Source organism: Leptonotus elevatus, chromosome 13, assembly GCF_054856555.1.
Source record: "Leptonotus elevatus isolate MCC_2025b chromosome 13, RoL_Lele_1.0, whole genome shotgun sequence".
Classification (NCBI taxonomy): Eukaryota; Metazoa; Chordata; class Actinopteri; order Syngnathiformes; family Syngnathidae; genus Leptonotus; species Leptonotus elevatus.
Window position 1 is genome coordinate 7320953 of NC_141251.1, and position 26256 is coordinate 7347208.

Consider the following 26256-nt stretch of genomic DNA (forward strand, 5'->3'; position numbering starts at 1 on the left):
ATTGTAGATATAGGGATGTTCTATTTTTTGTTATTTTATTTTATATATAGATATATGTCTTTTCTGTATGTGCTGTTTTCTGATTCATTGTGCCTTGTGTCTTTACAAAATTATGTTGTTGTATAATTCATATTGTTTTTGGTTTGAACTTGCACAACTTCGATGTGATATTTGGGATGTTTGTTGCTGAAAGTGCACGTTATTCAATAAAGCTTTAAAAACTAACATCAACTATTTTGTCCCTGCTCGGCTGCCGTTGTTTGCTGACAAACCCCACTGCAACACAAACATGGCGTCCACCGAAGCTCAACCTCGGTTTGGACAATCCGTTAAAGGGTTATTATCTGATAAAGTGGGCTCTTGCAGCGTGGACGTGATCGCAATGACGCGCCAGGTGCTGAAAGTTTCCCGTAGCCAAGAGGTAGGTTGTTTTGGGTTTTGGAATGACGTCACTTTGTAGTCAGGTTCATTTGCTAATGCTAACCCTGCTTTGGTGGGACAACGTTTGTTGATGTAGCTGACTTCGAAATGACCCGAATGCTAAACACACATGCACTACTGGCCCAAAATAAAGCGTCATGAAATTAATGTTTGTGTTTTGTTTTTGTAGACATCCTGCCTAATATTTGTTGTGATGTCTTCCAGCTTCTAGGTCAAGCAGCAAGGAATATGGTTATTCAGGAGGATGTCATTCTACACTCAGAGGATGTAACTATGAAAACATATTTGTGTTTATAATAAAACGTATTTTTTTTTAAATATATATATATTTTTTTTTTTAAGTTTTGGAGCAGGGAAATAACGTATAGCCTGTTAAAATACGTTCTGATACGCATTAATATTGGATATGTGAAAAGTAACCTTCAAAACCAAACAAACTGAATTGTGACAAATAGTGCAACTTTTGTGATGTCAAAATATAACACATCTACTCACATGCTTTTGGAAAAGGCGGTGGTTACTTTGCCGTGAACGCTCCTTTTTCCCAAGTGTGGTTCCTGCCTCACTTCACCCCCTTCTTGATAGCATGTCATTTTCAAAAATTCAAAAAAAAAAATCTATCCCTGGGGTCTCCAACCTTTTATCTTCTGTGAGCTACATTTTGCAAAAGTGCTAAAGAGCTTATATTGTGTAAAATAATTTATGAATTGTGTACACTTGTATGCATTTTAATACTTAAAAAAAACCATTCCTGTATTAACATGAAATTATACTTTGACGAGCAATTAACAAAAAACTTCCATCTGTTCATCATGTCTACCGATTGAATGAATAACGACGACAGCGGCTCAGTGCAAATGACTGACAGCCAGTTTACAATAATGATAATAACTAGAATAATTGTAATTCAATGTTAAGAGGTGGCAGGACACCTTTTGTTTTGATTGGATGAGAATTTAGATGAGTTCTACAGAGTTTTTGGGCAAAGGCTTGGAAACGATGTCGGAGACACCTGATGGACACGATGCATTTGTCTTTCAGAGTCTAAGAAAAATGTCCATTATAACAACACATTTACAATATCAGTAAGTCACTTTTGACCTTTTTCTACACATCGGAACCTTTAAGATGAAACGCTCATTCATCCCTCTTGCACCTTTTTATTCATGCAGGCAGGAGGCCATCCAGAAGAAGTGAGTCTAAACACAAGCCTTTTGTTGTGCTTTTGTAGAAAGTCACTTGCATGCACATCTGTCTCATCCGTAAGTCATAACATCATGTGATGCCGCTGCTTTTCTTCTCTTCTTCTCGCCAGTGTGGAGCATTCCAAAAACCTCCAGGATCAGCTGACACATCTGCTCAAGTAGACAAGTACGTTTTCATGAGATAAGAGCAGCCACAACATTATGACTGCCTGCAGAATATCATATTTCCAGAAAATAATTGTATCAAATGTTCTTCCTGTACAAAGATAGTAATGTTTAGTTTTGAGTGACAGACACAGGCAGGTGTTAGCGTTATGTTGATTATTGTGGTCGTGTGTGTACGTTTTTCACTTGCCATTTTGTCATTTTCAGTTGACAGTAAGTGGCAAAATGGCCGCCTCCTGTGATGGATAAACGGGTGGATTTTTCTGTTCAATTCCATAAACACAATGTTCATCAGAATGTCATGTTTAGACTGACCAACTCCGGTCCTCGAGGGTCCCTAGCCTGCATGTTTCCTGCCTCTAACACACCTGATTCAAATGATCAGCTCAGAGCTATCATTTGAATCAGGTGTGTTTTGTTAACAAGAGTATGAAAAGCTATAATTTTTTTTATTGTACATTTAGAACAGATATACAATTTTTGATTAATTGTGAGTTAACTCATGAAGTCATGTAATTAATTGCGATTAAAAAATGTAATCGCCTGACGCTCCTAATTTTTAATCTTTTCTTTTTCTTTTTTTTAAATCGCTTCAGGCCATTAATTTTTTTAATTGTAATTAATCGCATGATTTCAATAGTTAACTCACGATTAATCATAAATTTGATATATGTTCTAAATGTACAGTACAATAAAATAAAATAAAGTTTTCATGCTCTTGTTAACAAAAGTGGAAAAAATGTTAACCCAATAAAAATAGTTCAAATTAATTTTTGACGTCAATGGCAGTGAATGAGTTAAAAATTAAATGTGTGGAGAACAGCTAAAGAAGCTCAAATGATCAGCTCAGAGCTATCATTTGAATCAGGTGTGTTAGAGGATGGAAACATCTAAAGCATATGCAGGATTGGGGCCTTAAGGACCGGAGTTGGTGACTCCTTGATGACCCCCATGATGTGAGTTTTTAATGCAGTTCTGCCTGAGGGATCAAAGGTCACGTGCATTCAATGTTGGTTTTCTGACTTATCTGTTTTTGTTTTTTTGTTGCAGAGATTTAGAAATATTTCTTCAGATTCTCTGTCTGTTTGTATTATGAATTGTAGATGATGAAGTCTCAAAATTTCTTGCAATTGCGAAATATGTTCTTCTTGTCTTTAAAAAAAATATATATATATTTACGTGTACGTAATGTTGTACACAACTACATTAGAATTACCATTAATATTATCGCCTAAAATTCTCAATACTTGATAACTGTATCAGAATGGAAGACATTTACAAATATAAAACCATAAAAACAAAAATCTAAATTTGTAACAAAATGTCTTTCCAGTATTAATCAACTTATAGGAAAATGCCCCACATATATTCCTCCTCCTCCGCATAATTCCATACACCAAGAAAGACATTTTTCCATAAAAAGCATAAAAGTTAATATGAAGAACATGTTATCAAATGCCCTTGACTTGACTGCATCATCAGCAGACTTCTGATAATGAGCGAAAGGACAAACTTATCAGCAGTTTATTGGCCAAAGCAGCTGCGTGACCTTGATGGTGTCCCTGAGACCCGATGCTGAGATGTTACCCAATGTTGCGCACGCTCCACGTGAATATAATGAAGCCATGTGTACACTTCGCGGTAATGTACAGTAGCAAATAATTGTGGCATACAAACTTTTCAGCTCAAGACCAACATCGGAAATGTGGTTCCTTCGCAGGGGCCAAACATACGAACAAGAAATTTGTGTTGCCACAAATCGACACATATGGCTGATGAAGAACACAAACAACATGCATTTTAAAAACAAAAAATGAATCAGAAGACATGGAGGTCATGAAAAAACAAACAAACAAACAAACAAACTCGGGACATACTTTTATCTGTCTTTTATATTATTCCATGACATCATTATGATTGGTTATAGTACAAGTTATTATTATTTTTTTAATTAAATAATTACAGTTGGAAGAATAGGCACCTCCGATTTGTGTTTATTTTGGACAAAAAGGCTTATAATGCAAGTTAGCCTTTGAAAAATATTAATGTAGTCAATAATATAAAACACTTTCTAATTCTTAAATAATTAAACTTATCAAGTTGAATAATCAGATTAAAAAACAGAAACCTATAACTTATCTTGTCAAAAGTGCTATACAAATTTGATGTACACATTTTTAAAAGTGGTTGTGTATATAAGGGGTGTGCCAAAAAATCGATTCTCATAAGAATCATGATTCTCATTTAGTACGATTCAGAATCCATTTTAAATGTCCCAAAATAAATTTTATTAAAAATATTTTATACTGTCTTGCTTTTGTCTGTGTGTGCCTTTATTGGGAGCGCTGTTCATGTTGTACCCGATTTGGCCACTTATGTGCAGTGTGGTTCCACGCGGTCTGATACACTGTTAAGTTGTAGCCACATTAGAGAGTAGAAGGAAAAAGTCACGATCAAGTTATTCCAATAAAAGTTGTTTTTTTTGCAGTGTGGAGCCGTTCCTTTGAGTGATAAAAGTGCCAGCGAGTAGCGCGCTAATTAGCATTAGCGAGTCAGACTGGAGTAGATCATTACGATTCCCTGCACATCTATAGATTGAAGCAAAAATCATCGTCAATCAAATCATTTTGAACCAAAAATCGCCCTTAATCGAAAATCGATTCTGAATCGAATCGCAGACCCCCCCCCCCAAAAAAATCGGAATCGAATCGTGACACATTCAAAGATTCCCACCCCTAGTGTATATACACATACGCTCTGATCACTTTTTTTTCCCTCCACAACAATACCGTATTTGACTCGTCATAGCTAAATAAGGTAGAATAAATTTCGCAACATAGACTTGAGTTGTTTTTTCTGTTTAAGGAAGAATACCCAAAACTACTCGGCACATTCCTACTCAATTTCATGGAGGAGTGAGACGTCGGTGATGTCCAAGGAAGAAAGCATTGTTTTGGCACAGATGCCCAATTTGGCCTTGGCTGGGGAAGGTCAGCGCTCTTTTCAGCCCTTATCCAAGGCAGCATTTTTGATATGGCTGTTGTATGATGTGTAATTATGCATTGGTGTAATTTATGCTGTATACAAAAACAAAAGTTATCGTTTGAGTAAAAAAAAGAAAAAGGCAACCGCCCACAAAATGCAAAATTCATTCAAAAGGCTTTATCACTTGATAGTAAAATAAAATCATTTGGTTCAATTGCACAAATGCAAAAGTAACAGTTTAGAGCACCTGACCAAGAGTGTTAATCAAAATAATAAGTCGCATTCAACTGTTCTATTCAATATGTCAAAACATACAGCACCCATCAATGAACACGACCAACAATATTAACACACAAAACGTAAACAAAAAAAAAATCAGTCAATTGATAATGTAGCAATCCCTTAAATGATATTTTGCTCATCCAACAAATGCATGAGCTGCATCAAATACTATTGCGAAGGTGATTGTAACAGCCCTGATCACGCCAAGACACGCAATTAATTTAAGACTACAAAACACATTTGTATTCCAGAATTGAAATGAAATCGCTTATCCGCACAAAGGTCGCGGGTGTGCTGGAGCCTATCCCAGCTGTCTTCATGCAGTCGGCGGGGTGCACCCTGAACTGGGGTGACAGCCAATCACAGAGCAGGGCACACAGTTGAGTCAAAAATAACCCAACGTGGGTCAAAAATGAACCGATCCTCGACTTGGGTCAATTTGACACAAGTTTCTGGGTTGTTTTGTACAAAACCACACCATTTTAGGGGAACTTGATCAAGAGTCAACCCCCCCCCCCTAGTTTTCAGTCCTGGCGTGTACTACCAAATTACAGTAAATTGGTGTTGAAATAGGAACTCATTGCTTATGAAGGACCTAAACTGCCAAAATTAAAAAAATAAATAAATGACTAAATGTGAAAATAAAAACGGATATAAAAAATATAATTCAAAAATTTAATGTTAATAAAAAAATTATATATATATAAAAATAAATAAAGACAAAAATATAAAATTTGATTCAAAAAATAATTGTAAAAATAATGTCGAAATAAATACAAAAATAAATAAATAAATTGAATTATATATCAATCAATCAAATAAAAACGCTCTGCTCTCACATTTATTTCATGCGGCAGACGCTCTGTCAGGTCGAAATGTTATTCAAATGAGGGGGCGGTCCTAAGCATGTCTTGGGTTGGGCTCCGCCGTTGCAAACTGCCTTTCATTGGTCGAGTGAGCGGGTGTGCGAACAAGGAAGTCTCGCCGGCTTGCATGGAGAGCTCCAGCAATGGATGACTATCTATTATGATATATTTATTTAAACATTTGTTTTTATTTATATATATATTTTTCTGAATCTCCTTTTTTATTTTTGTATTTATTTTTAGAGAGAGTTGAATACATTTTTTGTATTAAATTTTTGAATTATATTTTTATATCCGTTTTTATTTTCACTTTTATTCATTTATTGATTTATTTTGAATTTTGGCAGTTTTGGTCCTCCATAATTGTATTAAAAACCAAACAAACAGGAACAAAAGCGTGAAACTAGCAATGTAGTACGGTACATTCGAATGTACTCGCAAAAAACATTCAAACTTATTTAAATACGTATTTTGCAGTCAAAAATATTTAATCCACTTTGGCAGTTCCACGCTTCTGTATATTGCCTCCCACTGACTACAATTAATTGCTAATAGTATTTGGAAAAAGTCACTCTCCAAACTCTACAAAAAAACTCCATATCATATCACGAACAAGAAAGTAGTTCAACACAGTAGCGTCCGTACACGTCCTTTGAAATAAAATCAATAACATTTGAAAAAGAACCATTTTCCATTGCCGTAGAGCAGTGCTTCTCACGAGAATGAAGTGTAATTGCACATCCATCACAGTAGATGGCAGTGGCGCTCATTGTCACAGAGTGTGCACGGAGGATTCGCTCCTCTGCACAGGTGTACTTACAGCAGCGGTTTATCGTCGTGGCTCGGGTGAAATACTTCCTCCGCTCCTCCCCTTCCACTTCTACTCTTCATCATCATCATCCTCGTCGTGGCAGTGAGTGATCTCCTGTGGCGCTTGTGGGAAGAAATGAGCGGGCTGGATCTCGCTAATGGATCGGGTCATTTGGTTCCGTTGGGATTCCGCCTCCTTTAAGTCCACCTCGTGGCGGTTTCTCGTGGCCAGCGGGGACTCTTTGTCGTTAACGTTCACGTGTATGTGCTCGACTGTTGACTCGTGGGGCATCTGTGGGGGTTGGGGGGTTAGAATATCACAATGGTATAAATATATACTAAATAAAAGTGCGAATGGCTCACCAGCACATGCGAAGCTCTGAAGAGATAACTAAAGGGATAGTAGAGCATGTTGATGTAGGAGGCTGCGTACAGGTCTGCGTAACGCATCACCTGCGAGGCAAACAGAGTGGGGCGGGATCCACTGCGGAACAGACTTCCCATCATGCCATAGCACATGTCCATGTCATGTGTCACTTTCTGGAAGGGACGGGGAGATTCAAGAAATAGTCTTTTAACTCATTCGCTGCCACTGACGGCTGTAGACGTCAAAAGTTCAATTTGAACTTCTACCGTGGGTAAAAGTATGTTTTGTGTTTAACTCATTCGCTGCCATTGACGGTTATAAACATGTGATTAATGAAGATTAAAAACTTGAATCGCCTGACACCCCAAATTCTTTATCTTTTCTTTTTTTTTCATTCATTCACTGCCATTGACGGCTATAGACGTCAAAAATTAATTTGAACTATTTATATTAGTTAAAATTTCCCCCCCCCACTTTTGTTAACAAGAGTATGAAAATATTTATTTATTTATTGAACATTTAGAACAGATATAAAAAGTGTGATTAATTGTGAGTTCACTAGTGAAGTCAAGTGATGAATTATGATTAAAAAATGTAATCACCTGACGCCCCTAATTTTTAATAACCTTTCTTTAAAAAAACATGTTTAAAAAAAATACTTGAAAAAAGAAAAGAAAAGATTATTAAAAATTAGGGGTGTCAGGCGATTAAATGTTTTCGTAATTAATAGCATGACTTCACTAGTTAACTCACGATTAATCATACATTTTATATCTGTTCTAAATGTACAATATTTGTTTCTAGGTTTTCATACTCAACAAAAAAAAAAGTTAACAAAAGTGGAAAAAAATGTTAAGCTAATAGAAACGATTCAAATGAATTTTTGACGTCTATAGCCGTCAATGGCAGTGAATGAGTTAATCAGTGTATCGATATTTCACCTGCAAGGTGAATACAGCAAACAAGTGGGGAGCAAATATTTGAGGCAAATTTGAGAAGTACAAACATGAATGTATATGTAATCTAATGTCTTTAAAAAATACTGATGTGTAATTGGTACAAAAAGAAAAGCAGTGGTCATTCAAACTGTCCTAAAAATGCGCCAAAGTGGTTGCACCTTAATACGTCGCTGGAGTGAACTGATATCGGGCCTCTCGTTGCTGCTGCTATCCAGATGCCTGCATTGAAAAGGGAGCACAGTCATTAACTCATTCACTGCCATTGACGGTTGTAGACGTCAAAAATTCATCGGAACTATTTTTATTAGTTTAACATTTTTTTCCACTTTTGTTAACAAGAGTATGAAAACCTAGATTTATTTTTATTTTTCATTTAAAACAGATACAAAATTTGTGATTAATTGTGAGTTAACTTGTGAAAATTTTAATTTAATTGTAATTAATCGCATGACTTCAATAGTTAACTCACGATTAATCATACATTTTATATCTGTTCTAAATGTACAGTACAATAAAAAAACTCTAAGACTCTATTCCTTTGTCTGTGTGTGCCTTTATTTGGAGCGCTGTTCATGTTGTACCCAATTTGGCCACTTAGGGGCAGTGTGGTTCCACGTGGTCTAATACGCTGTTAAGTTGTAGCCACATTAAAGAGTAGAAGGAAAAACTCACGTTCAAGTTATTCCAATAAAAGTTGTTTTTTGCAGTGTGGAAGCTGTTCTTTTGAGTGATAAAGTGCCGCGAGTAGCGTGCTAATTAGCATTAGCGAGTCAGACTGGAGTAGATCATTACGATTCCTTGCACATCTATAGATTGAAGCGTACACCCAAAAATCGGAATCGAATTCACTTACACAGTGAACTAGCTCTAATTATTCACACACAAAGGCGCATGCATGCGCACAAAACCACAAACCTACTTGTAAAGCTCAGCAAGGAAGCAGTCCAGAGATTGAAGCTCCTCAAATATACCTGGGGGGGAAAAAAAGGATCTTCATAAACCACTTGTCCCAGTCGATTTGACAGAAAATGCTTTTCTCACACGGTAAAAAAAGTGAAACCTAAAAACGTCTTGTTTCAACTTGACCTTCGGACGACCGCAAATTTGAGGGTCGACGTGAGCAAAAAAAGTAGGCCGGAAAAAAGATTTAAAAAAAAATTAATAACAAAGAATAGAAAAAGTTATCTTAAGGGGATAAAGACTTTGAGTGAGGAATATGCAGTCATACTCATCTTGGATGTCATTTGGGTTGCTTATATCAAATAGCTAGGTTTGAAAGTCAACCTAAAAAATGTCTTTACATTAACACGTCGTACGTGTCCCCACGACCCTAAACACTGCATTCCGATTAATATTTTGCTTGTGGAGTAGGAATTAAGCAGCGCGTTTTGTAACTCAGCTCAATGGGCGTCCATTTTGCCGCTTGCCGTCAACGGAAAACGGCATCACAGTCATCACAATTGTGGCAAAGCTCGCCAATGTCACATAACCACACCGAGAAAAGAGGTGAGCAGTGATTGGGCAGTAACCTGAGCAACTGTGATGTCATTTTCAGTTGACAGCAAATGGAAAAATGGCCGCCCCTCGATGGCTTAAAAATAGGTGGATTTTGCTGCTTTATTTATATTCCATGAACACAATATTAATTAGATTAGATTAGATTCGTGGGGGCGCAGACAAAATTGTTGGGTTGACTTCCCCTTTAAGGAATAACTTATTGAGTCTCACGATTTGATTTAATTAGCGGCGTACAATTAGATTATTATATATAGATATACCTTCGTATCTGAGTGGTACCAAGACGCACGAATGGTTGTACGTGGATTTAAAAAAAATAATAAATAAATAAACTCATTCACTCGCAGCCATTTTCACTGAAGTAACCTCCTTCGTTCTCGGCTGTTTTATTGGATTTTGACGGATTTTGACTGATTTTGCAAGGTCCGCAGAATATTCTGTTCTATTGCTATAAAATCACTGAGCCTACCAAAAGAAACATTAGAGTCTCTTCTTTCATGAAGAATTTTTTTGATTTGTATCTGTTTCCGTTTTGCAGCAATTAGCATTAGAATATAGCTAAGTTTCATCATTATTCACAAACCTGTTGAAAACACTGAAAAAAAGAGCTTGTTGCAAAATGGCCCTGGATGATCTCTTATACTCTGCTGCCACCTGCTGGCCATTTTTTTTGGGTAGTAACTACCATTGCTTTGAGCCACCTCTTCATGTCAGAAGCTAGCATTAAAAACAAACAAACATATAAATACTTTTGAGAGTGCAGGATAAAGTATTAAAAAATGTATTTATAAATGTTTTGGGTTTGAATGAGTTCATCGTGTGTGCAGGTAGCCAATTATGACGATGTATTCTGTAGCGTGTCCGTGTATTCTTACAGCTCTTTTCAGTCCACACATGCAACTCCTGGGCCAGCTCCGGTATGACGAGGAACGTCCTCCAGCCTTGGCGCTTCTTCGATTTCAGAATGTCACCAAAGATGTGGTCTCCGATGTATACGATATCTTTGCCCTTAGCTCCCAACAAATCACACACGATGTCAGAAGAACCTGTGGGCGTAGTCAGCAGCACTTCAACACACACATGGAGAAAATTGGCAACGTCTCCACTTCTACCATGGGGGTGAGTACGTTTTGTGTTTAACTCATTCACTGCCATTATAACCATGTGATTAATTAGGATTAAAAACTTGAAATCGCCTGACACCCCAATTTTTTAAAATCTTTTTTTTTATTCATTCACTGCCATCGACGGTTATAAACATCAAAAATTCATTTGAACTATTTCTATTAGGTTAAATTCCCCCCCCCACACTTTTGTTAACAAGAGTATGGAAACCTAGAATTTGTTATTGTACATTTAGAACAGATATAAAAAAATGTGATTAATTGTGAGTTAATTAGTGAAGTCATGCGATACATTTTGTAAAAATGTTTTAATCTTTTTTTTTTTTTTTTATGAATTTATGGCAGTGAATGAGTTATGACACAAAAGTTTTAATCATGGCTTACGCAACACTGCCCCCTATGGTCACAAATTCTGACAGGTTGAAGGTTCAAATTGAGGAGACTTGTGAGTTGCATTAAGGTAGTTGTAGCTCTATTGAAAAACACATACTTTAACTGAAATGTGCGTCTCAAATTAAAAGTTACACATCTTCTTTGATTAAGTGCAAGTAAAGCAAACCGAAGACATGAAGTGTTAACGATAGCGGAAAACATAAATGACGGTGCACAATTTGTGCCCCATATTGAGATCTTAAACAAACCAAACTTGAATGTGATCCAAATGGCGTGTGTTCGTCAAAAATTTGATGTCAGTGGTTGACGGGGTCTTGAATCAACAACTCGGAATCATTACAATCTGATGAAGGTGTGCGAATATTTCAATGTATTTCTTAAGTGAGGTGATGCATTACCTCCAGAGTAAACAATCCCATGTTGGAGGGGTCCGGTGTATGTACCAATCTTGAGTCGACCAGTTGCCTGAAATAAATGAATAAATACAGTATATACTCACAGTCTGATCTAATAATTTATTCATTTCGGGTATAAACAACAACCATTTTTATTTTGCCAATTCCATGAAAGTCTGATAGTCTAAAGATACTTTTAAAGAATCATTGTGGACTTGGTCACTTTTTACTCGTGACTGCCACCTCTGGCCTTAAACGTAACTGCAGCCCCCTCTGTGTAAATCTTGTGCACGGTGGGCGCGGACTCTATTCCCACCCCTCCACCCACTACACTCGTTGTGATCGTACACTCACTGTGTCAACCTGTCGCAGGACGGTTCCCTCTCCAAAGAACACAGGCTTGCGGGCATCTACCAGGATCAAGTCAAAGTAAGACTGCCAGGGCCTGTGGACTGAACCCGACTACAAAAGAAGCATACGCAAATATTTCAAAAAGGTATCTCATATACAACAAAAGACATGATAGAAATGTATTTGAGACGTTGCAATACGATAGTGATAAATGCGCATGAATACGACAGCGTATTAGGGCCACGTATATACTGTATATATATATTTTTATTTTTTTAGAGGGGGGGGGGTGTAATATTCAGAGAAAAAACTCACAAATTTGCCAGAAAAAAATCTGAAACTTACGAGAATTACACACGTAGCGTAGCTATAGTTTAATGTGAGGATTCATTGGTGGTTAATGGGACACTGTTTATAAAATGAAAAGGCAGGGACACTTCCTGATCAGCTGACTAACACTAACCAATCAGAAGCTAGCATACTTTAGGTAAATGCAAGTGAATGACGGAGAGCAGCGGATTCGACACATCAACTTAGCTACTTGTACAAAAAAAAAAGAAGGATGAATGTATAAATAATAATTCTGGAAACATAAATGTACAAGTAAATATACATTTTAACAAATTAATTTAAATGCTTGATCATTCGGGTGTGGACCTTCGCAAAGCCAACGCTTCAAACATTAATTTCTGTTAAAGCAATCACCATCTCCATTTTTGAAAACCCGACCGAAAAGTATTGGCACAAACATTCGAGTAGTACGCTATCTGTATTTCTCGCAAATTTGCCACTTTGAGAAAAAACACCAACTTTAAAAAAGTGGCAAATTTGCGAGTTTTTTCTCAAAATACTGCCCCACCCTCTAAAAAAATAATAATAATAATATGGCCCTAATACACCGTCGTACATGTAAGTGTTAAGCCCACCAATTAGAAATTGTGCTTACCTTTGGACCTTGAGGAAAATCAAACAAGTATGTCATGATTTTCTGCAAAAAGAAAAGAAAAAGCTAAGCAAATATGGACATTCTGGTCCACAATACATAAAGACTATCTTTGTTTCTATAGGCAAGAATTAATTATTAGCTCACCTCTGTGTATTTGTAATCACTGTTGGTTGCCAGAAATATTTTGGCTACTTCATTCATGCGACTGAGGAGGAGAGGAAGCTTTGGCTTAATGGGAGAAAAAAAAACAAAAAAAACACACACAACAAAGGAAGACAAGTCACAGAATTAAACAACTGAAAATGTAGTTTTGAAAAATTCAGTTTCAGTATGAAGATACCGTTTGACTTACGTCCTTTACCACATACTTCTCCAGGTTTTCAACAGTCTTTTCTTTTAAAGAGCCCTTTAGTAGAACAATTAAGAATAGTAAAAAAAAAGAAAAAGAAAAAAGCACTATATACCAAAAGTGACTATTTTAGAAAAGAATGTTAATCTACCTGGAAATGAACCCAATCCACGGCATCTCTTACATCCTGGAACATGCTCTTATAAGACATATAAAGGTCACCATCTTTAAAGCCGGTATCGCAACTGTTATGAATATATATAATTAGGCAATGCAGTGCATACATGCATTCGTGAAAAAAAAAACACACATAGATGGGATGATGTCAAATGCACCTGAATATGACGACAGGATTAGACGTGTGCGAAGCGCCACGGTAATATGTACTGTTTGTAACAAGGATTATGCATTACCTTAAGTAGCGGGAGCAGTTACTGAAGAAGTCAATTAAGCAGGCAAAGAGGTAGGTTTCTGGAAAGGAACATTGATCAGCAAAACATGTTCAAATATGGCATGCATTTCTGGATTTCTCGAGGCCGATGCCAATTACGATATCGGCAGATATTGGCTCCGAGAGACCACGCTCCCCGCAAGCCTACCACTAATTCTTAAACAAATAAACGGTAAAAAAAAAAAAAGATGCATACTCTTAATTAGCCTTATGCAACATGCATTGAACATGCTAATGAAATTCAAGAATAGAAACCATTAGTCCACAGTTTGCCTGTTACTGTTGCATATGCTTGTATGACAATTAATGTTAGTTGTAGCAGATTTCAAAAATTTTACTTATAACATGGCCTATAAAAGTTACTCAAAGTGTTATGGTAGTAAGATCGGACTCACTCTGGAAATAATGACTCCAAATAGAATTGATTACAATGGCCAATTCTGTTTTAAAATGAGGTTGGACAAGCGTAGGTACCATTTTGGTGAGAATTTGTCGACTTGATATAAAAACAGTAAGTATAGAAGAAAAGGATTCACATGACAATGCAGTGCAGAAGATATCTTGCCGAGTTTCCCTTTAATCCCCATGTCAAGAAGTTTCGTTTGGGATTCAGATTATTACCGGGCAGATTGAAGAGAGTGTTGAGGATGTAGAAGCGCTCTGTATCTCCACGCTGAATAAATTTGTTTGGGTACATCTCTCTGATGTCGGCCCTGCGCGACATTAACACAAAAAAAAAAAAAACAGCTTAACATGACTGTGAAAAATACAACAGTTGGTACAGTAGAACACAAAAATGGGGCATAAATTGCGGTGTGCAAAATGGAGATGACTTTGACAATATCTATCTACCTACCTACCTACCTACCTACCCTTTCTCTTTCTGTCTAGTTAGCTAGCTAGCAGCTATCTATCTATCTAGCTAGAAGTATCTATCTAGCTAGTAGCTATCTAGCTAGAAGTATCTATCTAGCTAGAAGTATCTATCTAGCTATCTAGCTAGCAGCTATCTAGCTAGCAGCTATCTAGCTAGCAGCTATCCAGCTATCCATCTATCTATCCATCCATCCATCGTATCTAGTCATCAATTATACTGCAATACGTAAAAAATAATAATAAAAATACAAATAGGAACACATATTGCAATATAAACTGATCTTTCCCATGTGTGTAATTAATTTGAGTATGTCAATAATTTTAGTCCTGGTGTACAGTCTCCAATTACAGTATTTATTAGACAACTATCAGTTCCAATGTTTATATTTAAAAAACAACAACATTTTTTATTGATACAAATGTTTATCAAAGCCAGTGATCTCCCACCATATGGTCGAAACATTTAAAACCACACGCCACAATACATAGTTAGATATGCCCATAACTGAATACTTTCCAGCAAATTTGTGATATGGATACAATGGGTGCAAGCATGTGTGCTGGAGATTCTCACCCTCTAATGAAGTTGAACCCGTGCACACAAACTAGAATGTTCCCATAAGCATCCACTTTGAGCAGGTTGCCATGCAGAGTGTCAAACACGAGGCCTCTGAGGAAACAATTTGGGGAAGTGAATCTTCACAGTATTTGGCATTGTGTCTACAAAAAAGGAAGCAATTTCTCAACAGTTTTAAAAACCCCAACAAAAAGGAAGCAATTTTTTTGCAGTTTAAAACCCCCAACAAATAAATGGCATGACTTGAAATTCTAACATAAGAAAATGAGAGTTTTTGTGGACTAACCGTGTGGGGAAGGAAGGATCATAGACAAAGTTGAGCAGTTCCTGTGGATAGCCAATGGAAACCAGGCGCTCCACTGTTAGGTCGAAGCCGAGCGCCTCGTACTCTGGAGATTTATACACTTTATGCACACAAATGGACAAGATTTTCTTTAGCAGAACTCAGGAGCATCATCGACATCACATATTGTAATTCAGGCTAATATATATCCATGTATGGCATGTACGCTTACCTGCCAAGGTGTAATCCATATCAAAACCAAAACATTTGATCTTCTCCATTGCTAAGCTTCGGTTGACAAACACCCTGCAATGGGAAAACAGCGTCTGGTTAAATACATACACAGGAAGCCCAGGAATTATTCTTCTTATTATTTTTTATTTTTTTACTTGGCCCAGTCTGAACAGCTCAACAAAAACAAAGCATCTTTCTTTTAATCATAAATGTACCCGTTTGTGGCCACGTGAACAATTTGTTTTCACCTGACTTGCCACATGCACGGAGCTAACCTGAACTTCCTCTCCAACAACTTGAGTGGCCTGGCCAACATATGGCAGTCCATCAGAGGTCACAAAAACCGGCAAACTTGCTACTCGGGTCTTTGAGGAGGAGGTTGCTCCCTTTTTGTTGGCTCAAGAGATTCTCAATGGTGGCTACATTTACAGGGTTAGGGTTAGCCTGGCTGTAAGACCTTTGAATTAACAGTTTGGATGGGGGGGGTGGTTGATGATGTAACACAGTAATTTGCCTTTTTGGCTTTTTGTATGACACATAAGCACAAACTTTGATGTGCGACCGTTGTACCGTTGCAATCACCGAGACTGCCGAAGAAGAAAGTCACGGATGATGAATGGATTTTAGCACCGTGTATTTGACTGATTAAATGTAAATAGAAGACTAATTGCTTTGGACGCTCTACTGATAATCGAAGCCAATGTCCGCCACAAGCACAGACGGCGACCCCCTTCCCAATTTATGGCGGTGATCGAAGGCTTTTATCTGCGGTGATTGGATCGCAAAGAAGTTACATGCTATGCTAACTATAAATGGACACTGTGCCGATATGAGTACAAATATCAAAGTATTAAAATTAGAGCTCTAAAATGTGCTTATTTGAAATATTTGGGCTTTTTTTTTTTCATCAATTTTTTTTTTTTTTGCACACCCCTGCTCTACTATAACGAGACGGCGATTGACTAAAGCAGTGAAAAGACTGCAACTTTCAACCACCAATGTCTTATATAGTGAGAGGGCGCATTAAAACATGCACTCGCGTGTGACCACATGAAATTTCACTCACAAACTGAAAAACGGCTTGCATATGCGACCAATCTGGTGCATCTGGTCTCAACTCAAGCCCTGTAAGTCAGCATCTTTCTTAACTCATTCACTGCCATTGACGGCTATAGACGTCAACACCCCCCCACCACTTTTGTTAACAAGAGTTTGAAAACCTAGAATTTTTTTTATTGTATTAGAATAGATTAATTGTGAGTTAACTAGTGAAGTCATGCAATTATTACAATTTCTGATTTTTAAAAAAATTATATTTTCTTTAAAAAAAAAGATTAATAATTTTTTTTACTGAATTGTCAATTGTCTCCCTCTTGAATTGAATTGAACTGAAAATGACCCCTAGATTCAAATTAAATTAATGTATTTGTATTGAGGTGGCAAACAGGAAGCAAAATTGCAATTCAAATTCGGCCATTGGGAATTTGATCGTTTTCAGTCCATTTTCAGGCCAGTTTCAATTCCACCTCCTGCAATTTTGGGGTGGAGCCAAGTCGAATTCAATAACAACCATTCAATTGAATTTGATAGTTTTCCCCTCAGCCCTGATTTGTTTGGTGTTTTTCACTCACTTTGCTGAAATTAGGTTTGGTTAGTATCAGCCTACAGTGCCCGAGGATCGGCACTCCATAGAAAACTGAGGCCTCCTTGTATTATTTTTACACAACAACACGCACAGCAAAATAATAGCTTTGAGATTGCTGGACATTAAGCTTTCAAGGAATAATTAGTGATAGGCTCCAGCACCCCTGGTGAGGAATAAGCTATTCAGAAAATGGATGTATGTATGGATGGATGGATGGAATAATACATTGTACCACAATTTGCAAAAATGTGTGAATAGCAATTGGAACAATAAAGGCAAATATATACATATATATATATATATATATATATAAAAAAAAAATAATCGGCAGAGTAAACGCTAATTAGCAGTTGCTGAAGACGCATATAATGCAACTGACACAAACCTGTGATGAGTTTCACGTCGATATTTCTTGAGGGCAACACCATCCATGTTTGCTGGAAGCTCTGCATAGTTCTGTAGACGGTCACTCCAAGAAGTCATCATCTTATACCGTTACAGTTGTGTCTGCAAAAAGAGAGCCGCTGACAGTAAATCTTCAAGTGAGGGAAAGTCAGAAATGCAAACACTGATTTATAGGGATAGATATGACACTTGTATGTTTTAGCTTCAAGTGGTTGTACTGTATGTATGACATTAAAGAAAAAAAAAACTTAATGCAACCAATCAGAGAGCAGCTTCAGGTTATCTAGCTAAAAAAAAAATGTCAAGGTCATACTTACGTGCACTAACACGTCATCAGAAGATAAATAATAATATTGCCAACAATAAAATATATTCTGATAACGACAGTTTAAAAAATGTCATACTATACATTTTATAATATTAGCATTTCCTGACCATGTGGAATATATGCAAAACGTGAAAAGTTTATTGTTATGAGTACAGTAATGACAATGTTTTCACTTTATTTAAAAAAAATATTGTGTATTTGTGCGTACACTACAGTATCCATTACGCCATGTGTGAATTTAAATGCAGGACTATAACTAATGAAACATATAAATCGATATACGCTCCCCACGTATACCGCAAAACACAATTTCCGTTTCCCGTTTTCAAAATAAAGCAAGCAAAACTGCAGACGAACTAAGGAAACCACATTAATTCGGATATTATGTTTGCGTGGTATGAGGATATGTCCCTTAATGCGTTTGCAAAATTCGTTCACTATTTTCTTTTCTATGTCTGAACTTGATCTTCCAGGGCAGCGTCGAGGCTACGCTAAAATTAGCTTAGTTCTAATCAACATGTTATGTCCGGTGCTTCTCGGGCACAGCTAACCTAGCTTAGCCACGCTGCTTGCGGTCCCGCAACTCGATCCCCGCTACGGAATGCTAACACAAACATATGTTGGTTTTGATTCACTTGCACAACAATGTTGTAAAGTTAGCAAATACTGTACTAGAAATGACAAGGATTACAGGAAGAAAGCGCCGCCACTCACATTCTACACGACCCCGTCCAGTCGGTGGACTGAGCATGCGCAATGGCGTGAGTCTCTAAAACCTCGGTGGGTTACTGAGACCACAAGTTGAGCAGCTCAGCAAAGTGCAGAAACGAGTTCAACAACTTTGTTTGAACTGCTTAAGTCACAGCAGTAACAAGTGCAGAAGTCATAATGACAAGTGTGTCATTTCCACACCTTTATTTATTTTTATTTTTTAGGGTCTAATCATTTGTAGAGGATGAAAACGTTAATGCCACATAATTAGTTGGAAGAAGTAGGCTACAGTTCCATCATTGCAAATATAACAACCTTCTGGTCTGTGAAACTGCACTATAGGCATATTTTATATATATATATATATATATATATATAAATAACTAAGAATAAAGTAAATCAAGTATAAAGTATTCCCATTTCCCCCCAGCCACCCCTCAACCTCTTCCTGGGACTAAGTTCAGGGCGAAAGTATCACAACAGCCACCAGGTTACAGGTGTACTTCAGAACTTTCATACACCAAGCCGCAACAACCTCAGGCGCTTCTATGTACTGTGTCAAGAGTGAAAACATTTACTGCAGAAGAGACAATCAATTTGGAATGGTTTTCAACGAAATGGGAGGTAATTTATAGACAAACCGCCTTTCTAGCACGATTGTGGCGTGTCTTGCATTTGTCTCCATAGATCTCAATTGGAAGAAACCACTTTCAAAGTATTTTTTTTGTCCTCGAAAGTTATAAAAGTACGCATTTACAATAAGTTGACATCCAGTGAACTTTATTGGGTCTCCATTGGAAAATGATTAGCATCTCTCTCATTCACTCTCCCAAGAATGTTCCATGCAATGAGTTTCAATCAGGCAAAAAGTAAGTAAATAACAGTTTTTTATTTTTGAACTATAAAATGTAATGCATACATAATACTTCTCCCTGAAACAAAATGAGTTCACATAAATTTTTGAATGTTGAACTGTGATTAAGAACGTATGGCAAAAACAAAATGTATGATTCCTGAAAAATATGTCAGCATATATTGGCTTGCATTGCTACTGCATCAACGAAAGGCTAGAATCAACGAGATGGCCCGCTTTATCCACACGCTGCAAACAAAACCGTAAAATGTCAAAACACACTCAATTCCAGCCGAGACACAAACGTTCCTATTATTGAACGTGAACATAGAACATCCCTTAAGTATCCATGCTGCACACTTGCAAGGACTTCATAGTGTTTACCAGAGGTGGGTAGTAACATTTAGTTGAGTAATTTTTTGAAGGGGGAAGAAAAAAAAAAAAAGTACTTCTAAGAGTAGTTTTACTTTTACTTGAGTAGACGTGTGAAGAAGTAACGCTACTCTTAATCCGCTATATTAGGCTACACTAGAGTCGTTACCCGCCATCCCATTCATGTATGAGATTTTCCTGTATTTTTACGTAATGATGGGACCCGAGTCTCTATAGAGAGACATATTATTTTTGAAGTAACGCTACTCTTACTCGAGTACAATTTTCGGCTACTCTGCCCACCTCTGGTGTTTACCTATGAAACTTGTGCGTCTGCATCCACAGTTGTGTGTTGATTCGTGTTTCCATCGCTCAGGCCATTATTATTATTATTATTATTGTTGCCGTGCTCACATCTCGCCGAACCACAGCCAACACAGGCGTCCTCCATTTGTCCCACTCCGTCGTCATCCGCCTCTTCTCTGGGTAACAACCCGGGCTGATCCCACAGCTCCTGGCCATCAAACACTTCAATCCCAGAGTCGCCTGTGAAGCGCCGGAACCGGCACTGCATTGACTCCTTGTTAATGCAAGTGCCCTGAGAGAGGGGCTGCGGAGTCTCTGGTATGTCCGTGCAAACGGCATCGCTTGCGATGGATGTGGCTGCAAGGTGACGCGATTCGTTGAGCGCGTCGATGGGTGGGGTTGTTGCCAGGGCGGGCGTGTAAGGGGGAGGTGGAGCAGATGGACGGTCGATGACCTCGTCGTAGGCTGGCAAGAGGTAGGAGGGTAGGAATCCTGACAAATCACAATAAATGATGGATTATAATAACGTAAAAAACCCCAGCTCCTTTTACAAGGTTATTGAGCTAGTCTAGAAAAAGAAAAAGAAAAAAAACTCGTCTGTCCAGATTTCACATTTACTCGTTTCTACACGTTCATTAACACTTATTTCATTCTATCAAAACAAACAAAAGCAAGAGAGCATGTAGAAGATCTGCTAAATTAGTAAACGTGTACCACATTAAATTTGAACAACATAATAAAAGTAGCAGATTTTTTTCCTAATCTCATCTGGATGCCACAATTTACAAAAGTCGTCGGCTAAATTACCCCAAAAATGAGAAGAGCCACTTTGATGGAGAGCTAAAATTCCAAAACAACATCCGCCTAGGCAGTGACCATTTCACAGGGGATCGTTTTGTAAACTTTCAGGAGAGACTAACAGGGCTTTACTGGTGAATGTGGCAGGCCAATTGTCTCCCTCTTTCTGTCTTTGGGACACTTAAAACATTTAAAATAGAACATATTTATACGTTTTTGGGAGCAAATGAGTTAATGACAAAAACAAAACAGGGGCTCAGTCCTTTAAAAAAAAATATATATACACTTGTCCCAGCTCAGCGGCACACGTTTGCAGCCGTAAAATTTTAAGTGAATCATTATTTGTAAACTTGATCAGTTTGAACATTAAATATCTATATATTTATTCAATTAAATATAGATTGAACATCCATTCAACCATTATCCGAAGCGGACTGGTTTGCCGGCCGATCGCAGCGCGCAACACAAATAGACAAACAATGTTTCACGCACGATTCGCAAATCATTGCATTCCGTTTTTATTGACGTTTAACACAACGTCCCAACTTCATTGGAACTGGGTTCGTGTGATGTTCGGCTTTGTGCCATGCAGCCTCGGCCACAGATGCCGTGGAATGTAAAAATGAATGTGGGATATGCAGAGGGCGTCAAGCTCAAGTATTCATTACGCGGTTTGACTGCGATGACCGGACAACTGAGGACAAGCGTAGCTAACAATGTAACTCATTGACGAAAACAAGTTTGACGTCCTTTGTCGAGACGAGAGGCGGCGTGTGCGAGACACACAAAACCACTCCTTACTGAGATAGAGGGGAAGCTGAGAGTTGTTGTGAGCTTCTCTGTAGGCAATGAGGTTGATCTCGTTCTGCCGGCGCTGCTGCTGGAAGCGTTGTTTGGAGCGCCAGTGCTGACACAAACAGCAGCACGTCAGGATGCCAATCAGAGTCCACACCAACCAGAACCCTGAAAGACGGCCACAAAATGTCTGCCACGGCATAGAAATGATACGCCGGTAGAACAGCAGCTTCCGTAGTATGTCATCGTTTTGTTTTATCTGGTAAGGATTAGGAAAAAAACAGTCAGTACTGACAACTCAAAACCAGTCAGACTTGGAGAAGGCGTTCGACCGTGTCCCTTGGGGAGTCCTGTGAGGCGCCCCCCGTACTCCCGAGCCATGGATAGCCATTGTCGGCAGTAAGTCGGATTCATTCCCAGTGAGGGTTGGATTCCGCCAAGGTTGCCCTTTGTCACCAGAATTTCGAGGCGCAGCCGAAGCGTCGAGGGGGTCCGGTTTGGTGGCCTCAGCGTTGCATCTCTACTTTTTTGTGGATGATGTGGTGCTGTTGAATTCTTCAAGCCGTGATCTCCGACTCTCACTGGGGCTGTTCGCAGCCGAGTGTGAAGCGGTTGGGATGAAAATCAGCACCTCCAAATCCGAGACCGTGGTCCTCAGTCGGAAAAGGGTGGAGTGGCAGTGCCCTCTCCGGGTCGGGGGTGAGATCATGCTCCAGGTGGACGAGTTCAAGTATCTTGGGATCTTGTTCACGAGTGAGGGTAGGATGAAGCGGGAGATTTGGTGCACCGTCTGCAGTGATGCGGTCCGTTGTGGTGAAGGAGGAGCCGAGTTGAAAGGCGAAGCTCCCGATTTACCGGCCGAAAGAACAAGATCCCGGATACAAGCGTCAGAAATGAGTTTTTCGAGCCACTGCTCCTCCGCGTTGAGAGGAACCAATTGAGGTGGCTCGGGCATCTGGTTTGGATGCCTCCTGGACGCCTCTCTGGAGAGGTGTTCCGGGCATGTCCCACCGGCGGGAGGCCCCGGGGACGGCCCAGGACACACTGGGCAGACTATGTCCCTCGGCTGGCCTGGGAACGTCTTGGGATCTGGAAGCTGGTTGAAGTGGCTGGGGACGAGGGCAGTCTGGGCTTCCTTGCTAAAGCTGATACCCCCGCGACCGGCCCCCGGATAAGCGGTAGGTAACGGATGGATGGATTGCACAGGCTAAAAAGGCATACAGCGAAGTGGAGTTCCTCAAAACATGCAAAAGAGAACTCGGGTGTGAGGGGACGGGATCGCGGCAGTTTATGTGCACCCACGTGTATGATGTGGCTCTTTGCGGTAACACAGTAAAAATGTGAAGTATGATTTGTCCAAGTAGGCGTTTACAAAAAGTGTAAGAAGAGAAGAGCACATTCAGAACTGGTTTAGTACATTCCTATTTCCTTCTATCATCTCGTGACAGCAGCAGAAAACGGAACGTTCTGTATTCCTAGTTTTATACGATGCCATAAAGTGCAAATGTTTATTTTTTCTGTAAAATCGACTAATTACGTACGGATTACATTTTTTAATAAAAAAAAATAAAAAAAGTATATTAATTGCTTCTACCTCAAACGGCTCCGAGTGCCAAAAGAAGAGGTGGGCAACTTACACCACAGTTCATAGTAGTAGCTGCAGCACTGCGTTTCTCCACAGCAGTGACCAGATTCACAGGTATAGCTTTGGTTGTTCAAGCCCATGCACACCAACTTCTCCTGTCGAGACAAAAAGAAATGTCGTTTTGGTGTTCAAATCAGCCTGACGTGGAACACGTGGATTTGCTCAGATGGCGCGTCACAGTTTCACAAGATGTTCGACCACTTTTAAACATGTTTTCTTTCCATACATACCATTTAAATTACAGTATTTACTTCTTCATCTAGCATACACCTTTTTTTTTTGCGGGGAATTATTATTTTTTGGTTGGAGGTGGTTGCATAATGGCAGTGATTAGTTTCCAATTGAATATAATTATTCTTTACTCTTAAATGTTTTTAAAGTTTTCTATTAATGTGTTTTAATGTTGTCGATGTATGTTGTTTTAGGGATTTTTGTCAGGTACTTTTGTTTGCTTTGCTTGTGAATGTCATTGTTTGTTGACACTTGTTGGTGTTTGTCCCTTTGTTTGTGTAAAGCACGGCCTTGTGTATAATGAAATGTGTTATAGAAATAAGACTGCCTGTCCCTTGCCTTTGTGTTTGGTTTAAGTGCATCTTAAAAGTCTGGATTTAATCGATTTAATGCACATAAAAAAAAAGAAAAAGAAAAGCAAAGTCCATGTAAACGCTTTGAGGATGCTGTTCAGCAAAAACTACTCCCATTTGTTGGAACAAATGTTGAATGAGCATTCATCAATGCAAAATGGAGATGTAACATGAAAATTGTCCAAAAACGTGTGAATTCACCCTTCTCATATAAACAGGCTTTGTGCTAAGCTACAATTGGAAAATACACCAAATCATTTGTTAATTGTCAGCGTGGCAGAAACAAAAATTGTTGAAATCAGATTATTTTTGGGCTGTTCTTGCGATTGAAAACACGACGTGAACGTGCTAAATCGAGTGTTACTAACCATCCTTATAAAAACTACACTGATTTCAATGAAAAATAAAAGTTGGACAACAAAGAATTAGTCGACAAATTCGTAGTTAAAAGACCAAACTGTGTCAACAAATGATATGTAATAGGAAGCTAGCTGCTTCTTGGCTACCAGTCAACTGCTCCATAAAGTTAAGGCGAACGTTAGCATTAACCTTTCACGTTACCTCAGTGGCCTCAGTCGCTAAACTTTCTTGTCCAACGGTGTAGTCAAACATCCCCATTGCTCTAAAATACTACAAATCCTATACCTCTTAACAGCCCGAATGCTGCTAAATTCTCACATTTTTGGAAAAGAAACATCTGTAAGAGTGCTCATAGCACAAACAAAACAAGCTGTACTAAACTTCAACCGTTGAGTTACCTCATCTGTCCCCGATTGGTCTAACCAGTCGTGTCTTGTGCTGCCATTGGCCGTTGTCAAATAAAATACGATAGGTTCCCGTAAATGGTACGTCATCTGTAAATAGGCAGAAGAATGATCCCAGTTCCTAAGGGAATGTAAAGCAGAAGTAAGCAGGTCCCGTTAAGATATAAACGTATGTACAACCACAATTTTACACCACATCAATCCCCCATATGGAAATAAATAACATAGAACATAAAGAGAGAAAACATAGAGGTCGCACTCGCATTAAACTTTTGTCAAGTATGGGACTGCCAAAATATCATCCTACGGCCCATAAATGCTCCCCAGGCTGCAAGTTTGAGAGGCCTGCTTTAAGATGTTCAAACACGATTTTTAAACACTACATTTAACATAAAAAGAGACAACGAATTGATGTTAAAATGGGTGGATGTTAAGAAAGAGCAAGTGTAATGGATAACTTGGAAAATTATCCAAACAGTATTAAACAGAGTAAAAAACTGTAATTAAAAGAAGAAGAAAAATATAGCGAGACCACGGAAACTTGAACCTCAATATAAACAGCGTACCACTAAGAACTGCAGTGGACCCTTTGAAGGATAACGCTGGCGGTCTGTCATTCTCAGTACTACCACTAGATGGAGTCAAATTATTAATTTATGAACCTACTGTAACGTTTTAAAGTGAAACACTGCATTCGTGACACTCTTGTCAAATGTCATGACTGCGGTAAAAGCTGTCACTTAAATACTGACAAAGTTGAGGGAAGCCTAACTAAAGTGTACTTGATAAAAAGGTCCTCCTAGTGTAGCCCAGTTTCTATTAATGGATGAAATCCAATCTGAGCTATGATGTACATTTTAGAACGACCCCCCCCCCCCCCCCCCCGCACTAAATATATGTGACCCGCTTCCTGCAAAAAGGGTCTGCATGTCGCTATGATTAATGTTGAGATACTTGTTTCATTTCCCAGCAGCACAAAGGGCAAACTTGTAATAGAAGTGTATGAAAATAATAAGTAATTATAAGGCAGTATGCATCGTAGCTAGGGAGTGTTTTTGATTTAGCTGCTAGCTAGCTAAACCCGTATTTCTCAAAACGAGGGATTTCTACCATCCAATATTAAAATTGCTGTTACTTTGTCAATTTTGGAGGTACGCCAATGTATTATATATCATTTTAAAGGGGATTAAGTGTACAATTTGAATATATGAATATCTCAATTTAGATTTTTTTTTTTGGGCACATAAGGACCCTTTTGCCAGTCACATATGTAACGCTGTGCTAAAACAGCAGTTCACTCCCCTTGACCCTCTTTGTAGTCATGTAACATGTCCTCTTCCATATCCCCCCCCCCCCAGGTTCTTGCATCATGACTTGTCTTTTGAACTTTTTAGCCCAGTTCTAGGGAACAAAAGAGAACAAATCACATTGTTCTTTGAGGAATTTTTGTTTGTTTGCTGCTTTTCACGGCCT

The 26256-nt window shown here is 38.5% G+C and overlaps 4 protein-coding genes across 8 annotated transcripts in view; 1 reads left to right on the forward strand and 3 right to left on the reverse strand.

Annotated features, from left to right (window-relative positions):
* The first annotated feature begins 251 nt into the window (after nt 1-251).
* On the forward strand, nt 252-5026 carry borcs7 (BLOC-1 related complex subunit 7). 3 transcript variants are annotated; one of them, XM_086093604.1, is made up of 6 exons: nt 252-421; nt 646-708; nt 1483-1526; nt 1614-1634; nt 1757-1812; nt 4677-5026. In XM_086093604.1, exons 1-5 carry the CDS (start codon nt 290-292, stop codon nt 1806-1808), a joined length of 312 nt encoding a protein of 103 aa, XP_085949730.1. In that variant the 5' UTR covers nt 252-289; the 3' UTR covers nt 1809-1812; nt 4677-5026. The 3 variants fall into 3 exon arrangements, with proteins under 3 accessions (XP_085949730.1, XP_085949731.1, XP_085949729.1); XM_086093605.1 differs by having other exon boundaries at nt 4681-5026; XM_086093603.1 differs by lacking the exon at nt 4677-5026 and having other exon boundaries at nt 1757-4122.
* Nucleotides 4572-18718, reverse strand: nt5c2a (5'-nucleotidase, cytosolic IIa). 3 transcript variants are annotated; one of them, XM_086093598.1, is made up of 18 exons: nt 18670-18718; nt 17608-17729; nt 15576-15649; nt 15347-15464; nt 15058-15153; nt 14229-14320; nt 13570-13627; nt 13308-13401; nt 13160-13213; nt 12952-13035; nt 12808-12849; nt 11865-11972; nt 11514-11580; nt 10474-10644; nt 9000-9051; nt 8239-8299; nt 7118-7294; nt 4572-7046 (listed from the first exon to the last, which is right to left on the reverse strand). In XM_086093598.1, exons 2-18 carry the CDS (start codon nt 17706-17708, stop codon nt 6825-6827), a joined length of 1671 nt encoding a protein of 556 aa, XP_085949724.1. In that variant the 5' UTR covers nt 17709-17729; nt 18670-18718; the 3' UTR covers nt 4572-6824. The 3 variants fall into 3 exon arrangements, with proteins under 3 accessions (XP_085949724.1, XP_085949723.1, XP_085949725.1); XM_086093597.1 differs by having other exon boundaries at nt 13148-13213; XM_086093599.1 differs by lacking the exons at nt 17608-17729; nt 18670-18718 and adding an exon at nt 15853-16019 and having other exon boundaries at nt 13148-13213.
* Nucleotides 18719-19536: 818 nt separating this feature from the next.
* On the reverse strand, nt 19537-24800 carry wbp1la (WW domain binding protein 1-like a). Its single transcript, XM_086093586.1, has 4 exons — nt 24581-24800; nt 23428-23530; nt 21797-21958; nt 19537-20689 (listed from the first exon to the last, which is right to left on the reverse strand). The coding sequence occupies exons 1-4, from the start codon at nt 24635-24637 to the stop codon at nt 20208-20210; spliced, it is 804 nt and encodes a 267-aa protein (XP_085949712.1). The 5' UTR covers nt 24638-24800; the 3' UTR covers nt 19537-20207.
* Nucleotides 24772-26256, reverse strand: part of fbxw4 (F-box and WD repeat domain containing 4) — a 34925-nt gene continuing 33440 nt past the window's right edge. The window contains exon 9 of the mRNA XM_086093585.1: nt 24772-24904. Coding sequence (XP_085949711.1) covers nt 24779-24904 — 126 coding nt within the window. The 3' untranslated portion in view covers nt 24772-24778. The remainder of the gene's footprint in view (nt 24905-26256) is intronic.